A 20805-nucleotide genomic window follows, 5' to 3' on the forward strand; every position below is an offset into this window, starting at 1 on the left:
CCAAAGCAGCACCAGCAGTACACAGGCAGCTGGGTGCAGAGTGCAAAACAGTGTTTGGAGCCCAAAGCATTTCAATGGAGATCGGTCTCTGCGGAAAAAGGCTGCAGGCTCAGGCTAGCAAGCCAGTCGGGCTGAACCAACAGCAGGACTCAGACCTCACAATGCTCAGGTACAGGGTGACACCTGTAGGCCTCTTCTCCACGGCACAGGGGCGACTGGTGCAGAGGTGTCTTCAGGAGTCTGGGTTTTTCTTACCGGAGCATTTGCAGTAGAGGGGGCCTGTGTGCAGAGGCTGCGGGCATCGTTGGGGAGTCCAGGAGGGGTGAACCACGATGGACTCAAACTCTAGAGGATTGGGGGGTCTTGTTGACACCGGTGGCCCACTTCAACTCGGACCAGAGGTGATGGGTGCAGTGGTGGCTTCGCTTGTTGGGTTTTGGCAGTTCCGGAGGCCTCAGAGTCCTTTCTTTAGCGTTTGTAGGAGAACAGGTCTGCTGTTCATGGGAGGTCTTGAGTCTTTATCAAAGGGAGTCAATCCTCCTGGGTTTCTGGAGTCAACAGCTGCAGGACGAGTCGACTTCGGTGCAGTTTTCGATGAGGGATGCAGACAGGCCAGCTGGGTTGGTACAAGGTCAGCTGCTTCTTCTCTCCTCTCTGCTTTTGTGGCTCTTCGGTGTTCTTGCTCTTCTTAGATCATCAGGATCTGCTTCTCTGGTGCCAGGAGCACCCCTAAATACGGAATTTACAGGCATAAGGGAAGTGTAGGGTAGTAGCCTTGGGGTCACCACGCCCCCTCTATGACCACTTCCTGTGGGAAGTGGGCATAACCCTGTCATAGAATTCCTAGGTATGCCATCACAAAGATGGCTACCTCTGAATAATTGTGTTCACCTCAGATTAGCACACCTTAGGTGTGGTACTAGTCGGAGGGTGGCATGTCTACCTGACTATCTAATTGACCTGCCTTCCCAGTTGCCAAAGTGGCTCTGGACAAAGGGTCATCTTCCTCTCCTGTGAGGGGGAGCCAGATTTGCATTTAGGAAGGCAGGCCATCCTGAGGGAGGGTGTGTTACACCCTCTTCCCAGACAGGCCTTTGTTCTGGGTTTCCTTAGAACAGAAGGCTGTCACCCTGGGAGGTCAGAACAGTGTCTCGGGTGGCTGGCTGGCAGAAACTAGCTAGCAGGCACACCAGAGGCTGGTAGGTTTTCAGGAGGCACCTCAGAGGTGCCCTCTGGGTGCATGTATTGATAAATTCATCATTGAAATCAGTGTAGGTTTATCAATCCCTATTTTTAGTGGAGCCATCATGTAGCTGGGGAACTCTTTTCACCAGTGTCCAGTACATGTTTTTAAATGGCTTCTCTGGTCATTTGCACAGGCAGTAATGGAACTGACCAGCACAGTGGCATAGCTGTTCAGGCAGGTATGCCCTCACATGTGATATTAAGCACCCTGCCTTATGGCTGTCAGGCCTGCTGTAGGGGGTGATTTATAAATAATTCATGCAGTGATAAGGGACATGGTGCATGGGACCCATGCCTGGGCTTACCCTTCCCACTTAGGGCCACAAAAGCAAAAAAAGACAGATGACAAGCTGAATGCTTAACAATGCAAACATTCACAACCAGTCACAAAGATCTGGGTTTAATCCATCTTTTTTTGCCCACCACGCCACCCCAGTTTGGACCCAGCCATATGCAAACCAATCTTGACGCTGCTCCACTTGGGAAAAGTCAAGCCCAAATTGCCAGGCCAGGTCCTCCCTGGACCAGAGACAAGCATTCTGGGACCGGTTTCAGCGTATCACCCCTTGTCAACCAGGCTAGCTTGAGTCCAGTGGCTCAATGAGCACAGGGCCCACGTCTGGGCATACCCTTCCCACTTAGGGTGACAAAAGCAAAAAAAAAAAAAAAAAAAAAAAAACATGATAAACGGAATGCTGAATAATGCAAACATTCACTCACAGTCACAAAGATCTGGGTTTAATCCATCTATTTTTTGCCAACCATGCCACCAGAGTTTGGACCTATCCATATGCAAACCAATCTTCACCCGGCATCACATGGGAACAGTCCAACCCAAACTGCCAGGCCAGGTCCTCCCTGGCCCGTAAACAAGCATCCTGGGACCAGTTTCAGGGTATCACCCTTTGTCAGCCAGGCTAGCTTGAATCCAGTGACTTAGTGAGCACAGGACCTATGTCTGGGCATACCCTTCCTACTTAGAGCAACCAAAGCAAAAAGAACAGATGATGGACAGAATGCTGAACAATGCAAACATTCACCCTCAGTCACAAAGATCTGAGTTTAATCCATTGTTTTTGTTGCCCACCATGCCACCTCAGTTTGGACCCAGCCCATATGTAAGTCAGTGTTGACCCTGATCCCCATGGAACATTACATCCTAAACTGCCGGGCCAGGTCCTTCCTGTATCGGAAACAAGCATCCTGGGACCGGTTTCGGAGTATCACTCCTCTTCAGCCAGGCTAGCTGTGACTCTTAATCAAGTTTTCTATTGTGCTACCTCTAAAACATTGAACCATTTCCCTGCCTGCCTTCTACTCTCCTTGCCTTCAACAAAGCCCTCAAGTCTCATCTGCACTCCACCTGCCTCCCTTCTCCATAGCCACCAATTCTGGGCTCAAACATGAGTCAGTCAAATGGATTTTGCCTCATGTCTATGTTGCTGTAATTTTTTTCACAACTTAGTTATTTGTAAACTGCTTGGCTGCCTTTGTGGTGAGGCCTGCAGTAAAGGAATAATGTAGTGAGTAAAATAAATATTTAGAGAAGGACATTACTGGAAATAACATCTGCAGGCCAAAGTTTTAATCTTGGCAAGGCCAACTCAGCCTTTCATAGTCTGAGGTAAATAAGTTCGTAAAATACCATTAAATTGAGTAATTGCAAAATCAGTTACTCTCAGCGTTTGATGATGGCAAAACTACATAATAAAAGGCTATTTAATAAAATATGTTCTGATTCCTTAAATGTATACCAAATATTATTCCTGGTGTAATAAAATAGCATGCTCATTGTTTGTTTATGTACTACAAGTATGTCTAGGATTTTGTAACTTTGAGCTCTATTTAAGCTTAATGCTACAACATTGTTTAAAAGTTATTGGTTCACATGTCATAATGTCAGCGGTGTTTATTATGTTGTTTCTGGTTTGAAAGTGCTCTTAATGTTAAGTAATGTTTTTCCAAATGCTTTCCTTTTTTCTCAATTGTAGCACTGAATATGCCATCAACAAACTGAAACAAGAAGGTGATGAAGCGGGGATGTATGTGTTGAGGTGGAGCTGTACAGATTTTAAGCACATCCTTATGACTGTAACATGCAGTGAAATGTTAGGGGTATGTAGGACGATATGAAAAATTCAAATTTTTGCTACTGAGACATACTGAGTGAATGTGATAGGCCAGAGTATTAGCATGATTCTTGCTTTTAGAAATGTATGTGGCTGTCGTTGAAGGTTGTGTCTGATAGGCAAACCTTTGGCCTAAAGAGGAATCCAGGTGTTCAAAATCTGCTATGAAACAGTGGTACACACATACTATTGGTAAAACACTGTGACATTTAGGTACCATATGGATGGGGCAAGTCTCTGTCTAATTCCAAAGGTTTTTACTGCTCAGGGTGGATAGTAACAAAGGAGACGGGGTGTGCAGATAGTTTTGTTTAGATTTACGTGGCTTTACTTCCCAGGGAAAGTCTTTCTACCATTGGCATGCCTGGTGCTCTTCATATTACCAAGGAGTTCACTGCTACCTGCCTGTTGGCTCAAGCCCATTTGCTCATGCAAGCACTGCCCTGGCAATCCAGAATGCACTGAGTGTAACTGGGAAGCGCATAGAGCCTCTAATTCTTTTCCCTTCAAACCTCATTCCAACACCATGCAGGCCAGGATCACATATTCTCTCCCATTTAGTAGACAGTCTCTGCATAAAGCTGTAAGGTGTAGGGTCCAAAAAGCTCAGTTGAAGCAAACGGTACGATCACTCTCTCATTGCATCTCTTATTCACTCTTCTTAATCAGTTACTTACTCCATTGATCGTCACCATTTTATTCAGTTCTCTTTAGTGTCCTTTCACTTTATTTCTATCTTTACCAGTAAGTTTAAAACTCTCTCCTACCGTTGCTTTTCTCACTCTAGTTTAAATTCTAATGATCAACAGCAGAATGTTTGCTTTTTATCTCTGAACAATAATTTATTTTTATCTTTCAAAGCCTACTGATCTCCCAGCATATTATATTCCTCTATTTCGTCTTATTTTGTGTTGGTCTTTACTTCTTCTCTTTCATCTTTTAAAAAAAAAAAATATTTTTCAGCGTGCTGTTTTTCTCTTTTCTCAACACACTTTCTGTGGACTATCAATGTCTGCTTATTTCTGTACACTATCTACTCCATATTTGTTCATAAACTCCTAGAACATGTTATTTGTCAGCAGTTTTTAACATTTCAGGATTCTAATTTGCTCCCATTTTCCATTCAGTATGTTTTTCATCCTGCGCTCTCCCCTGACACTGCACCTCTTGCAGCTTCAGATCATAGTACCCTAGAATTTTAAACTTTTTTCAGGTCTCCTTCTCAACAGGTCGTCTATTTTAGACACAGGTGCGTACTATATGTTTCTAAGCATGGTCTCCTTTTTAGATCACAGAATATCAGACAGCACAGCAGTCTAGTTTGCTAAAAACATCTTGGACTTTCATAAAGTTATCCTAGGAATGCATTCTGGCTGTTGATTTCCATTGGCTTTGTGGTTTGTCAGTCAATCAGGATTCTTATAGAGCACAGCTAATCACCCCTTTGGGTCTCTATGCCCTGGGGGTGGAGGGTACTGCAGCTCAGTTAAGGCACTGGATGGCCGGTTCAGTCAAAGAGCCAGGTCTTGATTTCCTTTCTGAATTGAGGAAGATTGCCTGAGATGAAGAGGAAGAGAGTGCCAGGTCTTAGTAGTGACGTAGGAGAAGAATTGTCCTGATGTGGTCTTACAGATTTGTGGGATGGTGGCCAGGGCCATCTGAGTGGAACGGAGTTGTCTGGTGGGTGTGTGGAAGGTGAAGTGGTGTTTGCAGGTCTGATATTGTGGAGGGCCTTGTAGGTGTGCAGGAGGATCTCGAAGGTGATTAGTTTGTTGATCAGGAGTTAGTGGCGGTCACTCAAGTGCCCGGAGATGTGGCTACGGCGAGGGATGTCCAGGATAAGTCCAGCAGCAGCGTTCTGGATTCATTGCAGCTTCTTTTTGAGCTTCTGGGATGTGCTGGCATGGAGTGCATTGCCGTAGTCGAGCTTGCTGCTGATGAGCACCTAGGTGACTGTTCTTCTGGATTTGACAGTGATCCACTTGAAGATCTTTCGGAGCAGACTGAGCGTGTGAAAACAGGAGGACGAAACAGCGTTGACTTGATGGTTCATAGACAGCGAGGAGTTGAGGATGATGCTGAGGTTGTGTGTGGCCGGAGGGGGGTGCTGAGCGCTGCAGGCCCCCAGGAGTCGTCCCAGGCGAACTCACATTTTCTGGCTTTCTATTTGCTGTCTTTATTTGCTTTAGGCTGCCCAGATTCGGCCCTCCCCTTGACTGAACTGTGTTTACTTGATCCTTCCACAAACTAACTTTCTGTAAATAGGTCTTTAAATGTTGTTCATATTTTGTCACATTTGCTGTGCATTCAAAAGCCAAGGTCAAATGTCAGACATTGTCTTCTGAGAGTGTATGTTTACTTGTCTTTTTCTGCTTCAAATTGAGAGGATTTATCTGACAATCTTGCTGGACACGGGGTAGAAAATAGATTTTTTCTAGTTCACAACATTTGAATGAACAATGTAAGTATTTCAGAATATATCATAATTAGTAACACAAATTAAGTACATTTTTGTTATTTCTGAAGTGTGTTGGAAGCAAATACTTTAATATTATCAAAACAAATAATTACACTATGTGATGCAATTTCCACACATTTTTGCTTGTGCACTGTATAGTTTTATTAGTAAAACAGTATGTCTGTGCAGATGTAATGCTCATTTCAGTTGAAAAGTGTTGTCAGTAATGACAGTGCACTACCATACCATGCATACTCCGCTCTACACCACTCCATTCTACACACCCCACACCACTGCACTCTACTCTGCACTACTCCAAGCCACTGCATTTAGTGCCACTCCACCCTACGCCTCTCTACTTTACCCTTTACCACTCTACTCTATGCCACTCTACACCACTGCACTCCTAGCCACGGCACTCCTCACCACTCCAGTCCACACCACTCCAATCAAGACACACCAATCTACTTTGCACAACTCCACTCTATGCCACTGTACTCTACACCACTCTGCAACAATGCACTCTACGCCACTGCACTTTATGCCAATACACTCGATAACAATGCACTTTACTTTCTAACACTCAGCTCTATGCTCCTGCACTCTATGCCAATCCACTGTACACAACTCTGCATCACTGTACTCTACACCACTGCTCTCTACAAAACTGCTCTCTACTCCACTGCACTCTGACACTCTACTCTACAACACTGCACTATCCACCACTGAACTCTGTGCCACTCTACTCTGCGCTACTCCACTCTATGCCACTGCACTCTGAGAGTCTTTCCCAACCTTTTGACTCCTGAGAATCCCAACTGAATCATTACTGGAAGCCAGGGACCCCCAAGGAGTTTGTACAATTTAAATGTCAAACATTAAAACAGTAATTTACACAAAGTACACAAACAAGTACGCACCAAACAAATACTTGAATTTCTAAAGATATAATTTTTTTATATTGACAGAATATGCAAAAATCGATAAATGTTAATGGGAAGGTTGGCACTGCATCTCAGCGGCTAACTTTTCAATATTTGGTTTTATTTAGGAAAGCTGAATCCTCAGGTCATATTCTACATTTCCCAAGTGATTTCTGTTTTTATTTTTTAGGTACATAAGATCTGCAAAAGCTTCTTCACATAAATATGCGGTGGGTCAAGGAAGTAAAACCATAAGGGCCTCTCATCTCTCCATAGGCTCTCTGTCACATGTAATTCATTTGTTTCATAGCACCTCTCATACCAATGTAGGTGCTAGAGCACTTTACAGGGGACTACACGGTGTAGGATTCACATGTCATCCACAATAATACGCATTTTCCAAGAGTGCTTTGTTTAGTGAAGCAAAAACTCAGGATTCAGAATATAACAAAGTGGTTAGCGTTGACTTTAATGATAAGAATGTATTTCTACGCAAGCAAACTTTTTCGCAGCATATGGAAAAGGAAAGATTGGAAAACAAAATAACTTTCTAATTTGTGCCATGCAGTTTGCATGCAGCTCTTTGATGGCAGTTTATAGCTCTCTGTGCTAGATTACAATTGTTGCTAATCAGTAACAAAAGAATCTCTGTGACATAAGCAGTAACCTACTATGCTATGCACATAAAATACTGTTCTTTGCATGAAACACTTTCTTTTCAGCAGGCATATTAGCCATCTGCACTACCATAGATGAGTCAAAACTGCCTCTAGATAAAACTCCCATCTCTTTCCAACAGGTAAATTATCACCAGAGTTATCTTGATGCTTGTATTATTGCCCAAATGATGCTGGATGTACAAAGAACTTTGTAGTACTTTTAAAACTTCTTCCCAAAGAAAGTAATAAATATAACATACACACACGTTTCCGTCAGAAGCCCCAGTTAAAGAAGTGCCTTTCTGCCAGCCCAGGCCTGCGGATCTTCCAGGAATGTGCCATGATTCCCTGGGGGGCGACGGACCACAGGTTGGGAGCCACTGCTCTATGGCACTATACTCTACTCTGCACCACTCTATGCTACTCTACTCTGCACCACTCTATGCCACTCTACTCCGCGTCACTCTATGCCACTACACTCTGTGCCACTCAGCTCTACTCTGCACTGCACTGTCCGCTACTGCACTCTGTGCCACTCAACTCTACTCTGCACAACTGCCTTCTCCATGGGTCAACTCTTCGCCACTCTACTCCTCACTACTCTGTGCCACAATTCTCTACACCAGTGGTTCCCAACCTGGGGTCTGCTGCCCCCAAAGGGTCTGTGACACATTCCCAGTGGATTTGCAGGCCTGTACCAGGAGAAAGGCACTTATCCAGCTGGGGTCTCTGACAGAAAAGTGCATGTTTTTATATTTATTACTTATTTGTGCAGCAGGTTCAAAAGCACTGCAAAGTTCTTTGTACATCCACCATCGTTCGGTAAATAATAAAAGCATCAAGATAACTCTGGTGATCAATGTACCAGCTGGAGAGAGATGGGAGTTTTGTCTAGTGGCAATTTTGACTTATCTAAGGTAGCGCAGATGGTTAATATGCCTGCTGCAAAGCACTCTACTCCACTCTTCACTATTCCCCTCTATGACACTCCTCTCCTCTGCGCCACTAACGTTTAGCCTTGCTGAACAGCAGCCACGCTGGTAAACAAGATGGCTAAAACACATAGGCAAAGCCAGTGGCTCTTGAATAGGTTAGACCTATTGGCTTTGCCAGTGCTTGTTAGGTAACTCTGATTGTGCACTTTCCCGTTTTTATTTGTGTCTGTCTAGCACGCCATATTTATTCAAACCCTTGTGCTAGTCATTGCTTTTATTAATGCGGGCAGTGTTCAATTCTGCATTAAACATGTCACCTTCACAAATGCTCTTCATTATGATTTACTACTAATTACTTTCTCACTTCAGTGAGATTCTACAAAATACTCTTTACAGGTTTCAAACACCTTACTTGCCTTCCCTCTGTTTCAAATAGTTTCAATAGTTTCTCACCTGCATCTGTTCCCAAACCAAATATATTTGTGACTGTGAGTACTTGAAGACTCTTTTTTGCTGTTTTCATCTCTTGCATGCAGTTACTTTCGAAGCCACCAAAACTGGAATACTTATTATGCTTTATCAACCTGCCTCAGCCATGTCATTTTTCTGATTGATTCTAATTGATGTTTAATTCAGATATTCCATTTAATTCTTATTAGGGGCTGGAAAAGTGGCGAGACGCTCATGGTACCAATGAGCCCCCCCCCCCCCACCCATACCACCCTCTCTCCTATAACATGTCCCAACCCTCTGTGTCCTGCTACCTCACCCTTTTTTGAATGACTAACATAAGGTTTCCATTGTCAAAAAGTGTTACAATTTATCATAGGTTTGTGAAATATGTGGATCAGGGCATTGACTTAAAGCACTTCACTTTCGGATTTCTGTTTGCAATAATGCTTTTAATTTACTCTTTGTCCATCTCTTTTTTTTAGGATTCATCAAAGTGTATTAAACAATACAAGAACTTTCAGATTGAAGTAAAGAAAGATCAATATTGTCTGCTAGGCACAGACCGCTGTTTTACTTCATTACGAGACCTAATGGCACATCTAAAAGGACAAATGCTGAGAGCAGACAATGTGAGCTTCACGTTAAGAAAGTGCTGTCCCCCTAAGCCCAGAGGTATTTTTTTATAATACATATCCTTTGATGTCTCACAATGACAAATGTTGTTTTCTTTTGTATTCATTCCCAATTATTGAGCAACATACTTACAAAAAAACAAAACTAGTTTTTGTTAAAAATGGGCGAACATAGTGAAAGTCAAGGGTTTGAATTTATTGTTTAAAAATTTAAAGAGGTCTTAAGATTCTCCAACCTACTGAATCTCTGCCACCATGACAATATTCTGACATTTGAGGTCCCCAAACAAAGAAATTATTGCTAACTTTCATAGTTTACATGTTTATGCCTGGCATTCACACATTCATATATTTCTATGTGCCATAATTTGAGCAATTTGTGTGCTTTTACCACCATACATTTCTAGAAACTCAAGTCAGCTATTGGTCTGTTGCCTTACCTTTTATTGTGTTTAGCAGATTTATTGATCTCCATGTTCTTAGGTACAGTCTTTCTTTCTCTACTTTGGCTTTCCCGTTATGTGAAGCATGCTGTCTGGTGGGAGTAGACTTGGAGCATCTATTGAAAAGTATGAAAGGTTTTTTTTAAATGAAGTCCCCTTCTTGTTCCCAAAACATGAATCCTTTGATTTTGCTCAATGTGACGAGATGCTGTTGCTGCATAGGGTATAAACTAGCAAACCATTCTTTCCCTAACAACTTTGGTAGGCCATATACCATAGTATTCGTTTTAGAGATCATGGCCCCGGGGGAGACCCAATGCCTTCATAATATACAGTAGCTACAGCATTTTTTTACTGTAGCTCCGACAATCCTTTCACCATTCGTGGCTCCAGCAATGACGACATGAAGAGAACATTCAGGCATAGGTAGAGGGCTCTATCTCCTTATATTTATTTATTTTGAAAGTTAAAATGCTAATGTTATTATAAAGCATATTGTACACTTCCCTTTGTATTAGTTTTGTTCTTACTTTTGGGTAACTGTGTGAGTCATAGTGCATTTAATGCAGCCTAAGTTATAAAGGAATGAAATTTGTAGACTGCTTTCGGGTGGAAGGGTCTTTTAAATAAATAGTGAAAATTAGGTTTGAGTAGTGCACATACCAGGAAGTGTGTGGCTTGGTCACACATGAGAGTTAATTACATTTGGAAAACCTGCTTGAGTAAGGTACATTGGAGCCCTTAATGACTAGATAATGTTTGAAGACCAAGGGGCATCTTGCTTGACACAGTAGCTTAATAAACAGATTATGAAGTGTTGGTCTGCGACAGCTGAAGGGGGCCAGCAGTATAATGTTAAGGGTTTTTGGGCCCTTGGGCAGGGCATATTTTAGGGCCCCTGGTTTGTATCAACTTTGAATTTATTACCATTTAAAAACATTTTAAGCCCTCTTGATATATATCAAGCAATATTGAATTATAATCATACATATAAGAAATGGTGAACGCAAAAATAATTGAAAGCTGAAGTTGCCTGGGATCCACCAGCCAAATAGTGTTCAAAGAAGGTTTGAAAAATAATTGATAAAGCAAATTCTTTATGGCTTTATATCCATTTTTTGCAATAATAAATATTTTTGTATTCTGTGTCTAACCAGCCTGTTCCTCCCCCTGTAAGAAAGACACATTAACTGTGTCTTGGTGGATGGTTAGTGGACTAGGGAATAATGTTAATATAAGACAAATACACACAGCACTTGAAATTTTTGCATTGATTGATGGAAAATCATAATCATTAATAACTCCCCCCCAACTCCCATTTTTCCCAACTGGCATTCTTGCTGTGAAAATCAAAACACTGCATCAATGTTTTTCACCTTTCATCAGATGAAATCTGATAGTTTTCTGCTTAACACTCTTCTCCTGCTTTGTCTCTCCGGTCCACTTACTTTATCAGGGAACCCTTTGGAAGTTAGATAGATGCCCTGGGAAATTTTCCCACTTTGCCTATGCCTTAAAATGGTTGGACCACAAAGAGAACTGATAACGCAGTGCAGGATCCCACTCTCACCCAGCAGCAGTGAGGGATGATTCAGCACTATGGAGACAAGTATGTTAGCAGAGGTTAGTGAGGAGCCAGCTACTGCCTACAGGAGGCAAAGTGAAAGGCAGATTGTTATGTTCATACGAGAGGCAATAGACAGGGATGTGACTGCATTTTACCTGAGTCTGAATGGCCAGACAGGAAATCTGCATGCATGCCCCACCCATGGTGAGGCCTTTGATGCTGCATAGTAGAGCTTGCTGTCTCCGGGGACCATTTTGGGTGCAGTGCATGTGAAGGCCACAACGGAAGAGCAGAAGACATGATTACAAGTCCTCAGCACAGTCTTGTCAACATTTACATATTGGACTACTGGGGCAGGATCGATTCCATGGCCCACAAGGTCTCAAATCTGTAGGAGTGGCATCCAAGAGGGTGCACAGGTCCCCTGTGCACAGGAAAGTGTATTCATTAACTTTACAATGGAGCAGAATCCATGCACAAAGGTATCCTCTGGTGGCACGTTAGAGCAATTGTTTGGGCATCTACTCCCCTATGAGGGCAACTGGAGTCTCTGCCATTAGCACACAGCACAGGGGAGGGGTAATAAGTAGAGCACATTTAGTATCCTTGGTGTATCTAGATCTGCCGCGAAGATCGTCAGGCCACAGGAAGATAAAGCACCAGAATATACAAAGGGGTATGCCCATCTAACTCCACTACTCCTGGGCAGATAAAGTGGGAAAAAAGGTGGAATACTGTAGGGATTGATTCAAATACTATTTACAGCAAGCACATGCTCCTTAGAATGAAACATGTCAATCTTGTTCAGGAAAAGTTCCTTTACATATCCCATTGTTTAATTAATTCAGTCTAAGAAGCAAGGAAAAGATTTTTGAATTGAACTTCATACTTACCCACAACAACCCTAAATAAGGATATGGACAATAAGTCTTCTTTAACCTTAACAGGATCTTGTAACATATTGTAATTTTTTCCTATTTTTGGTGTGTGGTTTAATGTTTGTATTCATCTTACCCTTCATTTTGGTGTCCGAGACCTATTTAAATTGTTTTAGGTTGGAGTGGTTGCTACAGAGGCAGGTTGTATACAATCAGTATAAGAAATTGTATGACTCATTAAAAACTATTCCAGGGAAAATTCATTGTGCTTGCCATAAAAAGCGTTTGAATCAAATCAATCCCTACACTATTGACCTTTTTTGTTTTCACAGGAAAGTAAAGGGGCAATTTTTACACTTTTCTTGAAATGGTACCAAACCTGGTCAAAGATGTATCCTTAAGACCAAGGCTGCTCAACTTTGTGTCAGTGGGGAATGGTACCAAACCAGGTCAAAGATTTATCCTTAAGACCAAGGCTGCTCAACTTTGTGTCAGTGGGGATGCAGCGGACTGTATGCCTGGCTTCATATCTTTAGGAAATAGATGAAACTGACAACATTTTGACATATGTTGCTAAAGATAATAGAAGAAAAGTTTGGCTTCATCCTTCTCAGAGTGCCATTGTACTCTGAAACAGGGTTGCGATTGATCCAGGTGCTCCTTGGAGTTTGACATGCTATCACAGGTGTATAAGGGAAGCATATAGAAAAGGATGTTTATTGGCCAGGCAAATATGTACTTTTAGCTGCTAACTGGTCTTGCCAGTAATTGAATGGTAATGCGATCTAGTACTTACGTTTCTTACAAAGTAATTCCAAGAGCCTACAATTTCCTGAATTCCAAGAGTTTACATGCCCATGATGTCTGAGAGCAAACCAAATCATCCTAGCTGAGTCATTTGCTAGACACCTAGAGAGCAAATTGCACCACATGTCCTCCAAATGTATCATTATCCCCAGATATCACACCTTGAAGGGTACGCGGTTTAAGCAGAATGACAATTCAGATATCTAATATCCACCTTATACGAGGGAGGTGAAGGAAAAGGAAGGGGAAGGAGTTGGGAGAGTTATTCTTGGGAGAGGCTGATTGGATTTTTCTGTTCCACTTGATTTCTATATTGTGTCCTACAAATTCAGTAAAACATTTAACCAGAAAACTAAAACCAAAGTCATAGGTAAACCTTCTTACCACCATGCTAATCACAGCACAGCTGCAAGCCTCTGCACCACCAGGCTACAGACACTTGTCCCAGTGACATAGGGTGACCTATAAGGGTTTGCTACAATTGTGACTGCATCACATATGGCCTCTGTTCAGACTTTTGCCACCTCAGTAGTTTTACACCAGAGTCTGGGTCCTTCTGATCCTTGGCCTTCAGTACTGATGGGAAACAGCATTTGTTTGGGTTTCAGAAGCTCTAGTCATATACTCCTTACCTTTCCCATGATGACCCGAAGCAGATAATTTACTTTCTGAGTTGAACCTTGCTTTAAGGGTTTCTTTTTGATCTTCAGAATATTAGTGCAGTCAACAGGTCACTAGAAAGACATTTTAAGGAGGCTTATGCACGCAAAAACAAAGCAGCTGAAATCTAGGACTCTTTACCATTGACTGAAAATAAAGTATACCTACTCATCGAGATTCTAACACCATCAAAGCAACTGGGTGAGCCATTAGTTCCCTTCAGTGATGGGATGTAAAGCCCTAGTATGACAGCTTTACAAAAACCCAGTTCCAGTCATTCAGACGCAAGCTGCAAGAGAACAATCACCAACATGGGTTTTTAGGTGCCCTCCATGGCATTGGGACCTTTGTGGTGTTGACCTCTTTAGCTAAGATGCGGCTAAATGTGTCCCTTGAGTGCCTCTTGATAGAGAATATAATAATATCAAAGAAGACTTATACATTGCCATCAGATAATTGTAGCCATCGCTTCTTTGTCTGCATCATTTCCAACGACGCCCTTGTTGGCGGTGGCCTCATCAACTAAGCCGTCGACGATAAAAGTATCTTCTAAGTCGTCAATGACAGCAACTCCACAGACGACAAGTGCACCTGCTGCACTGTCACCGACTTCAGCACCGTCGACAAGCTCGTGGACGACCCTGTTAGCGAGCAGAAAATGACAAAAAAGACAAGAAATGGTCAAAGTAACCCCAGAGCACTCTTCCACATTGATAATAGCCCACCTGCTGGAGGGGGATGACGATTTGATGAGGAGGGACCCTATAGAACAGCACACAGTCCTTCTCAGATGAATGTAAAATATCAAGATGATGACGAGGAATACTACAAGGACTATGATCCAACCACACCAGGAGGGAATGGTCTATATGCTAAGTTCCCTGATTATGGACTTGCAAGCCATGTTGGCGGCCTGCAAAAAGAGATTCCCGTCCACAGATGAAGCAGTGCTGGTAAAATCACCAATACCTCAAGTCACCACCCCACATCAGATGCCCACATCTTTATCCTTGGCTGAAGTTTACACACCTAATACAGCCCTGTTAAAGGACAAGGACATCTCAGAAGGAGAACAGGAGGGACGTGAGCTTCAAGACAATCACTTAGAATGGGATGATTATGTGCTCCTAATTCTATCATCCTCTTCACCTATGAAGGTAGGCTCACCTCTAGAGTACATCGGGGGATTTCACAATCTCCTGGAAAGGACTGCCAAAAGATTCACACTTCCCATGCCATCCAAGCAAATGGATTGTTTTATATACAACTTCAAAAAGCCGTTCCAAATGTCAGTATGCTCCATGCCAATGGTCAGTTATATATGGGAAGAGGGATTGAATGTTATGCAAAACCCAGCAACAGCCACGGCGGTTCTCCTGGGTCTGGATAAAAAATATGAAGCACCGGAAAATGCCCCGGCGTGCTTTACTGGTCACCCTCCTTCAGACTCGGTGATAGCGCTTGCAGCCCAGAGGAAATCCAAAAACCCGTCCACACCAATTTCTGCACCTCCTGATAAGGAAGGCAGGTGGTTAGATAATGTTGACAAGAGATTATCCTCAGTGTCAAGTCTGAGGGTAAGAACTGCCAATTTTCTAGTGCTATGACACACAACTATGGGTAGACATCGCCCCATATATCAACTAGCTACCTAGAAAAATCTTATAAGAAGGAAAGCACACATCAGCAGAGATTATTGACTGTGTGATGGATATTGCCACCACTGCATTCTGTCCGCTAGCAGGGGCTGCTGTACTTAAAAGACAAGGTTGGCTGAAGGCCAGGTCTTTTCTCCGGGAGGTGCAAAATAAAATATTAGACCTTCCTTTTGATGGGCAAGCCCTTTTTTGGAAACATATTGATGAAGCTCTTCAGGCAATCAAAACTGATACAGAGACTGCCAAATCTCTAGGTGCGCTACAGTGTAGAAAGCCTTCCTTTCGTGGTACCAGAAGACGTGGGATGGCTTCATATATGGCAGTCTCAGCAAGGGAAAGGATTTGACTCCAGATACTTCCTCATTTGCAAAAAAATAAAAGACTGGAGAACTATCCTCGATCTCAGAGAATTAAACACCTATCTGAAAAAACAGTCATTCCACATGATAACTCTGCAGGACGTCCTCCTCCGTTTGAACCACAGAGGCTACCTGTCCACCCTAGATTTCAAGGACTCATATTTTCACATCTGAATCCACTTTTCCCACAGTACCTAAGATTCACAGTAGCCGGCAGCCACTACCAGTTTCGAGTTCTGCCATTCAGTCTAAAATCAGCTCCCAGGATATTTATGAAGTGCCTAGCACCTGTGGCTGCATTCTTGAGAAGATAAAGGCACCATGTATTCCCATACTTGGACGATTGGCTGATAAAAGCAAAGTCCTTCTCAGCAGCTTGCAAGTCAACAAAAAAAGCACATTACCCTGCTCAACAGCTTGGGCCTAACCATAAATTGGGGAAATCCAATCCTCACCCATCACGTACGATCACTTTCTTAGGATCAAACCTGAACACCAACTCCAACATAGCCTGCCCCACTACAGAAAGACAGTAAAAGTTAATGGTCTTGGCAAAGTCAGTTCAAAGAAGAAAATACATTTCAATACGCCTTTACAAATCGTAATTGGGGATGATGTCCTCATGCATCCCGCTAGTACCATTTTGCAGACTACAAATGCTCCCCTTCAAATCAAACCAGGGCTTATAAAGTGCAACTACTCACCCGTAACGGTCTCAAGGCAGAACAGGGGTTTGTCCTCTTGAGTTTCAGTCGAAGAACCAGGTTTTAAGGTCCTTCCTGAATTGGGGTAGCGATGGTGACTGCCTGAGATGCAGGGGCAGGATGTTGCAGCTCTTAGCAGCAAGGTAGGTGAAGGATCTCCTACCAGCTGAGGTCTGCCGTATGTGGAGTACGGTGGCTAGTGCTTGTTGAGTGGAGAAATCTGTGGGGGGGGGAGAAGGTGATGCTTTGGTTGAGGTAGGCAGGCCCTAGGTCGTGAAGGGACTTGTAAGCAAGGAGCTTAAAGTTAATTCTCTTCTCGATAGGGAGCCAGTCGAGGTCTCGTAGGTGAGTGGAGAAATGTTTGCGGCGGGGAATGTCCAGGATGAGTCTGGCAGAGGTGTTTTGGATGTGCTGTAATTTCTTGAGGTTCTTTTGGGTTGTACCAGCGTAGAGGGCGTTGCCATAGTAGAGTCTGCTGGTAACCAGGGATGTGTTACGGTTTTGCAGCAGTCCTTTGGGATCCATTTGGAGATCTTCCAGAGAAGTCGGAATGTTCGAAAGCAGGAGGATGCGACTGAGTTGACTTGGCAGGTCATGGTGAGCATTGAGTCCAAGATGATGCTAAAGTTGCGTGTGTAGTTTGTTGGTGTGGGGGGTGGTGCCGATAGTCAATTGTTACCAGGAATTTTCCCAGGCTGATGTGGATGGTCCCAGGATAAGGATCTTGGTCTTGTCTGAGTTGAGCTTGTTCCTACATGAACAGCTCAGCCTACAATGGATTCAAGCCACAGGCAGCTTCAACAATCAAATGAAGATCACTTCCCCCATAATTAAAGCTCTGGGCTGGTGGATTCATAAATATAAGATATTGATTGGCCTCTCTTTCCAACCTGGGCCACCTCCACGGGTCATCACCACGGATGCCTCATTAGAAGGTTGGGGAGCGTTTCTGCAGGACCTACGGAGCAGTGGCAAATGGCCACCGTCTCTTCGGAAACTACACATAAGTCTCCTAAAGCTAGGGGCACTCCATCGAGCTTTGAATGCATTCTTTCCAAGAATTGCCAATTCGGAGGTACTAATAAGAACAGACAGTACCACTAAAATGCATTACCTCAACAAGCAAGGAGGTACAAGATTCCTACTCCTCTCCAGAGAAGCACAGGAAATTTGGGAATGGGCCATGAACATGGAGTGCTGCTACAAGCGGATCATGTCCCAGGGAAGCAAAACAAAATAGCAGATTCTCTCAGCAGATTAAAATCAGTCTGCCATGAATGGGAGTTGGATCAGCGAACAGTCAACCACATATTCGGTCAGTGGGGGACACCCAACCTCGACCTCTTCGCCAACCAAATGCTGATACTAGGCAAGCTGACATCACCATCGGGTATCATGGGGAGAATGTATTTTCCATGGCATGGTGCAGAATCTTTCTCTACGTCTTTCTGCCCATTTCCCTGATTCCGAAGGCTCTCACCAAGATGAACATGGATCCCTGCATGCTGATCTTAATAGCTCCTACATGGCCTCAATAGCATTGGTTCACCAAGCTTCTCCTGTTCTCATTGTAGCCTCACATCCCACTGAAGATATGTCCGCATCTCCTAACAATGAGCAAAGGGCTAGTCTTGCACCTGAATCCTTAATCATTACACTTATCACCATGGCTCCTGAGCAGAATGAGTTTGCACATCTAGACATCCCTCTGGAGTGCAGAGATATACTGTCTGGGGTCAGAGCAGTCAGCACTAATAAAATGTACTCATGTAAGTGGAAGAGATTCTGTCTGTGGCACCAACAACAACAGATACCTCCCATATCCTCCTCACAAGAACGAGTATTACCCTATTTACTACATCTGGCACGTTCCGTCCTAGATCATTCAACCATTAGGGTTGATCTGGTGGCTATCTCGTCGTTTAGACACCTTCACTGTGGTCATCCAGAATTATCAAACTATTTTTAAAGGGCCTATTTAGGGCTTTTCCACCTTTCAGACCTTCTCCTTCTTCCTGGAATCTCAACAGAGTCCTCGCGCAGCTCATGAAACAGCCGTTTGAGCCGATCCACAGGGCTACTCTCAGATTTCTTTCATGGAAGGTAGCTTTTCTGATAACTCTTACCTCAGCCAGGCGAGGTAGTGAGATCCAAGCGCTGTCTATCCAAGAACCCTTATTACAAATTAGAGAAGACAGAATACTCATACGCACAAACCCATGGTTTATACCCAAAGTTCTATCTGACTTTCATATTAATGAACCGCTGGTCCTACAGACTTTCTTCCCAAACTCAGCAACAGCAGCTGAAAGGGCTCTTCACTCATTAAATGTAAAACAATGCATAAAGTTCAACCTGGATAGGACCAAATCCTTTTGCAAGTCTAGTCAATTGTTTGTGGAAGAGATTGATTCTTTCTACCACAGAAAGGGTCAACCACTTCCAAGCAAAGCATCCCAATGGATTTAATCGACAATCTGGTTTTGCCATCAAGCAACAGGCAAGCCGCTACAAGCTTCTGTTTGTGCTCACTCTACCTGGACAGTATCAACATCCGCTGCACTGTTTGCTGGGGTGCTGCTCCAGGACATTTGCAGGGCAGCAACCTGGAAGAACTGCCACACATTCATCTGACATTACTGCCTGGATGCAGCACCTCAAGGAAAAGTAGCTATGGGCCAGGTGGTCCTAAGACATCTATTCCATTAAAGTGGAGCTATCGCTGCCATCCCACCTTCCTAAGGTCAGATCTGCACATAGTTTATTTTAAAATCTATCAAAAATGCAAGGTTGATATACAGTGTGGTTTCTAGTAACAAGTCTAAGTATTTGAATTTTAGGCTTTCTTATGTATATATGTTTTCTTATGCATCTTGTTCATATTCATTTGAAACAATCATAGTTTATACTACAGTGTGCATCACTACTGCCTGCTACTCTGATTCAAGCATGTGAATATTTGAAAGTCCCAATACTGTAGTGAAAAAAAAGTTACCTGTAACTATAGTTCTTCAGTATATGAATCTTTCATAGATTCACATGTGACCCATCCACCTCCCCGAAGAAGCTCACCATTACCTCTCATTTACAGTTATGACTACGCAGTAGTGGTCAGAAAATCTGAGGGACTGGAGCTTCTCTCAGGAGGGTTCTAAAGGGTGGTGTCTCAAATGTAGTTCTTTTCTCAAACTAACTCTGATAGAATACTAAACTGAGAGGCCTGGGGCCTTTAGGTTTAGGCCTATGTCGGCACTACTTTATAAAAGGGACCAGGGACTCCTATCTCGACGATTGGGAATGATTCAACCATGGGAATCTACGAAAGATTCCAATACTGGAGAACTATAGTTACAGGTAAGTAACTAATTTTCTTACTTTAGGCAAGTAACATACAATCCTCTTGGTCATCCTCACTTTACATACTTGGTCCTTGTGGCAAGGAAAGGTCAGTATCACTGCAAGTTGCCTTTTTTGCCTTGACCTCTCCTTTCAGTTTTAGCAAGATTATAACGGTTTCAGCATTTATACAGAATCATAGTAAACACAAATACTTTTATCAAGATGATCATATGGTGAGTGCATCATCTCTTCATGAGATTCCAACCCCCTTGTAATGTCCCTTGATTTTTCCCTAGCACAGTGCTCCTCATTCACTGAAAACAGTAGGGATGCAACATTAGTAAAGTCCTCTTTTCCTCTCATTTCTGCATCCTCAGACTGTACGGCTGTACAACAGGCTCATAGCATTTCTGAATTCGGTATAGGAGTAATGAAAAACATATTTTGCATAGGACCTACCTATATATATATATATACATATATATATATGTATATATATATATATATTGGCATGACCATGATGGTAGAAACTCAGTTCGAACCCATGGCCTGTGATTTGCATGTCATAGAGCACTGTTCAACCATTTACTAGCTTGGGTCAGCGAGCACCAGCCATGAACAGTGTAAATTTGCTTTTTGACATATAAGGTAGTGCTTCCTAAAGTCTTAACTATTTTACATGTGTCCTTTCTTACAAATATAATTATAAACTAATATCAGGAAACCAATAAAACCTAGGCTGCCTCAATCCAACAGCTTCCTCAAGACTCCTATTTCTAGTACCAAGGCACCAGTGCATAATTTAAATATGTGGCTTATACTGAGATCTTACATTCAGCCTAAGTCTATATTCAAGTGGCAATATTAGTTTTCCATTCTCTTTGGGAGTTTGTTGCAGAATAGTTACGATTATACAAAGAATATGTTGTGACAGAGAAAAGCTTTTTTATAAAATT

General features: G+C 42.9%; 1 protein-coding gene across 3 annotated transcripts in view; it reads left to right on the forward strand.

Annotated features, from left to right (window-relative positions):
- Positions 1–20805, forward strand: part of JAK1 (Janus kinase 1) — a 481031-nt gene that overhangs the window by 235073 nt on the left and 225153 nt on the right. For all 3 annotated transcript variants that reach the window (XM_069232503.1, XM_069232505.1, XM_069232504.1), the window contains exons 9-10: positions 3237–3360; positions 9285–9474. In XM_069232503.1, coding sequence (XP_069088604.1) covers positions 3237–3360; positions 9285–9474 — 314 coding nt within the window. The remainder of the gene's footprint in view (positions 1–3236; positions 3361–9284; positions 9475–20805) is intronic.

This window comes from Pleurodeles waltl, chromosome 4_2, assembly GCF_031143425.1.
Source record: "Pleurodeles waltl isolate 20211129_DDA chromosome 4_2, aPleWal1.hap1.20221129, whole genome shotgun sequence".
NCBI lineage: Eukaryota > Metazoa > Chordata > Amphibia > Caudata > Salamandridae > Pleurodeles > Pleurodeles waltl.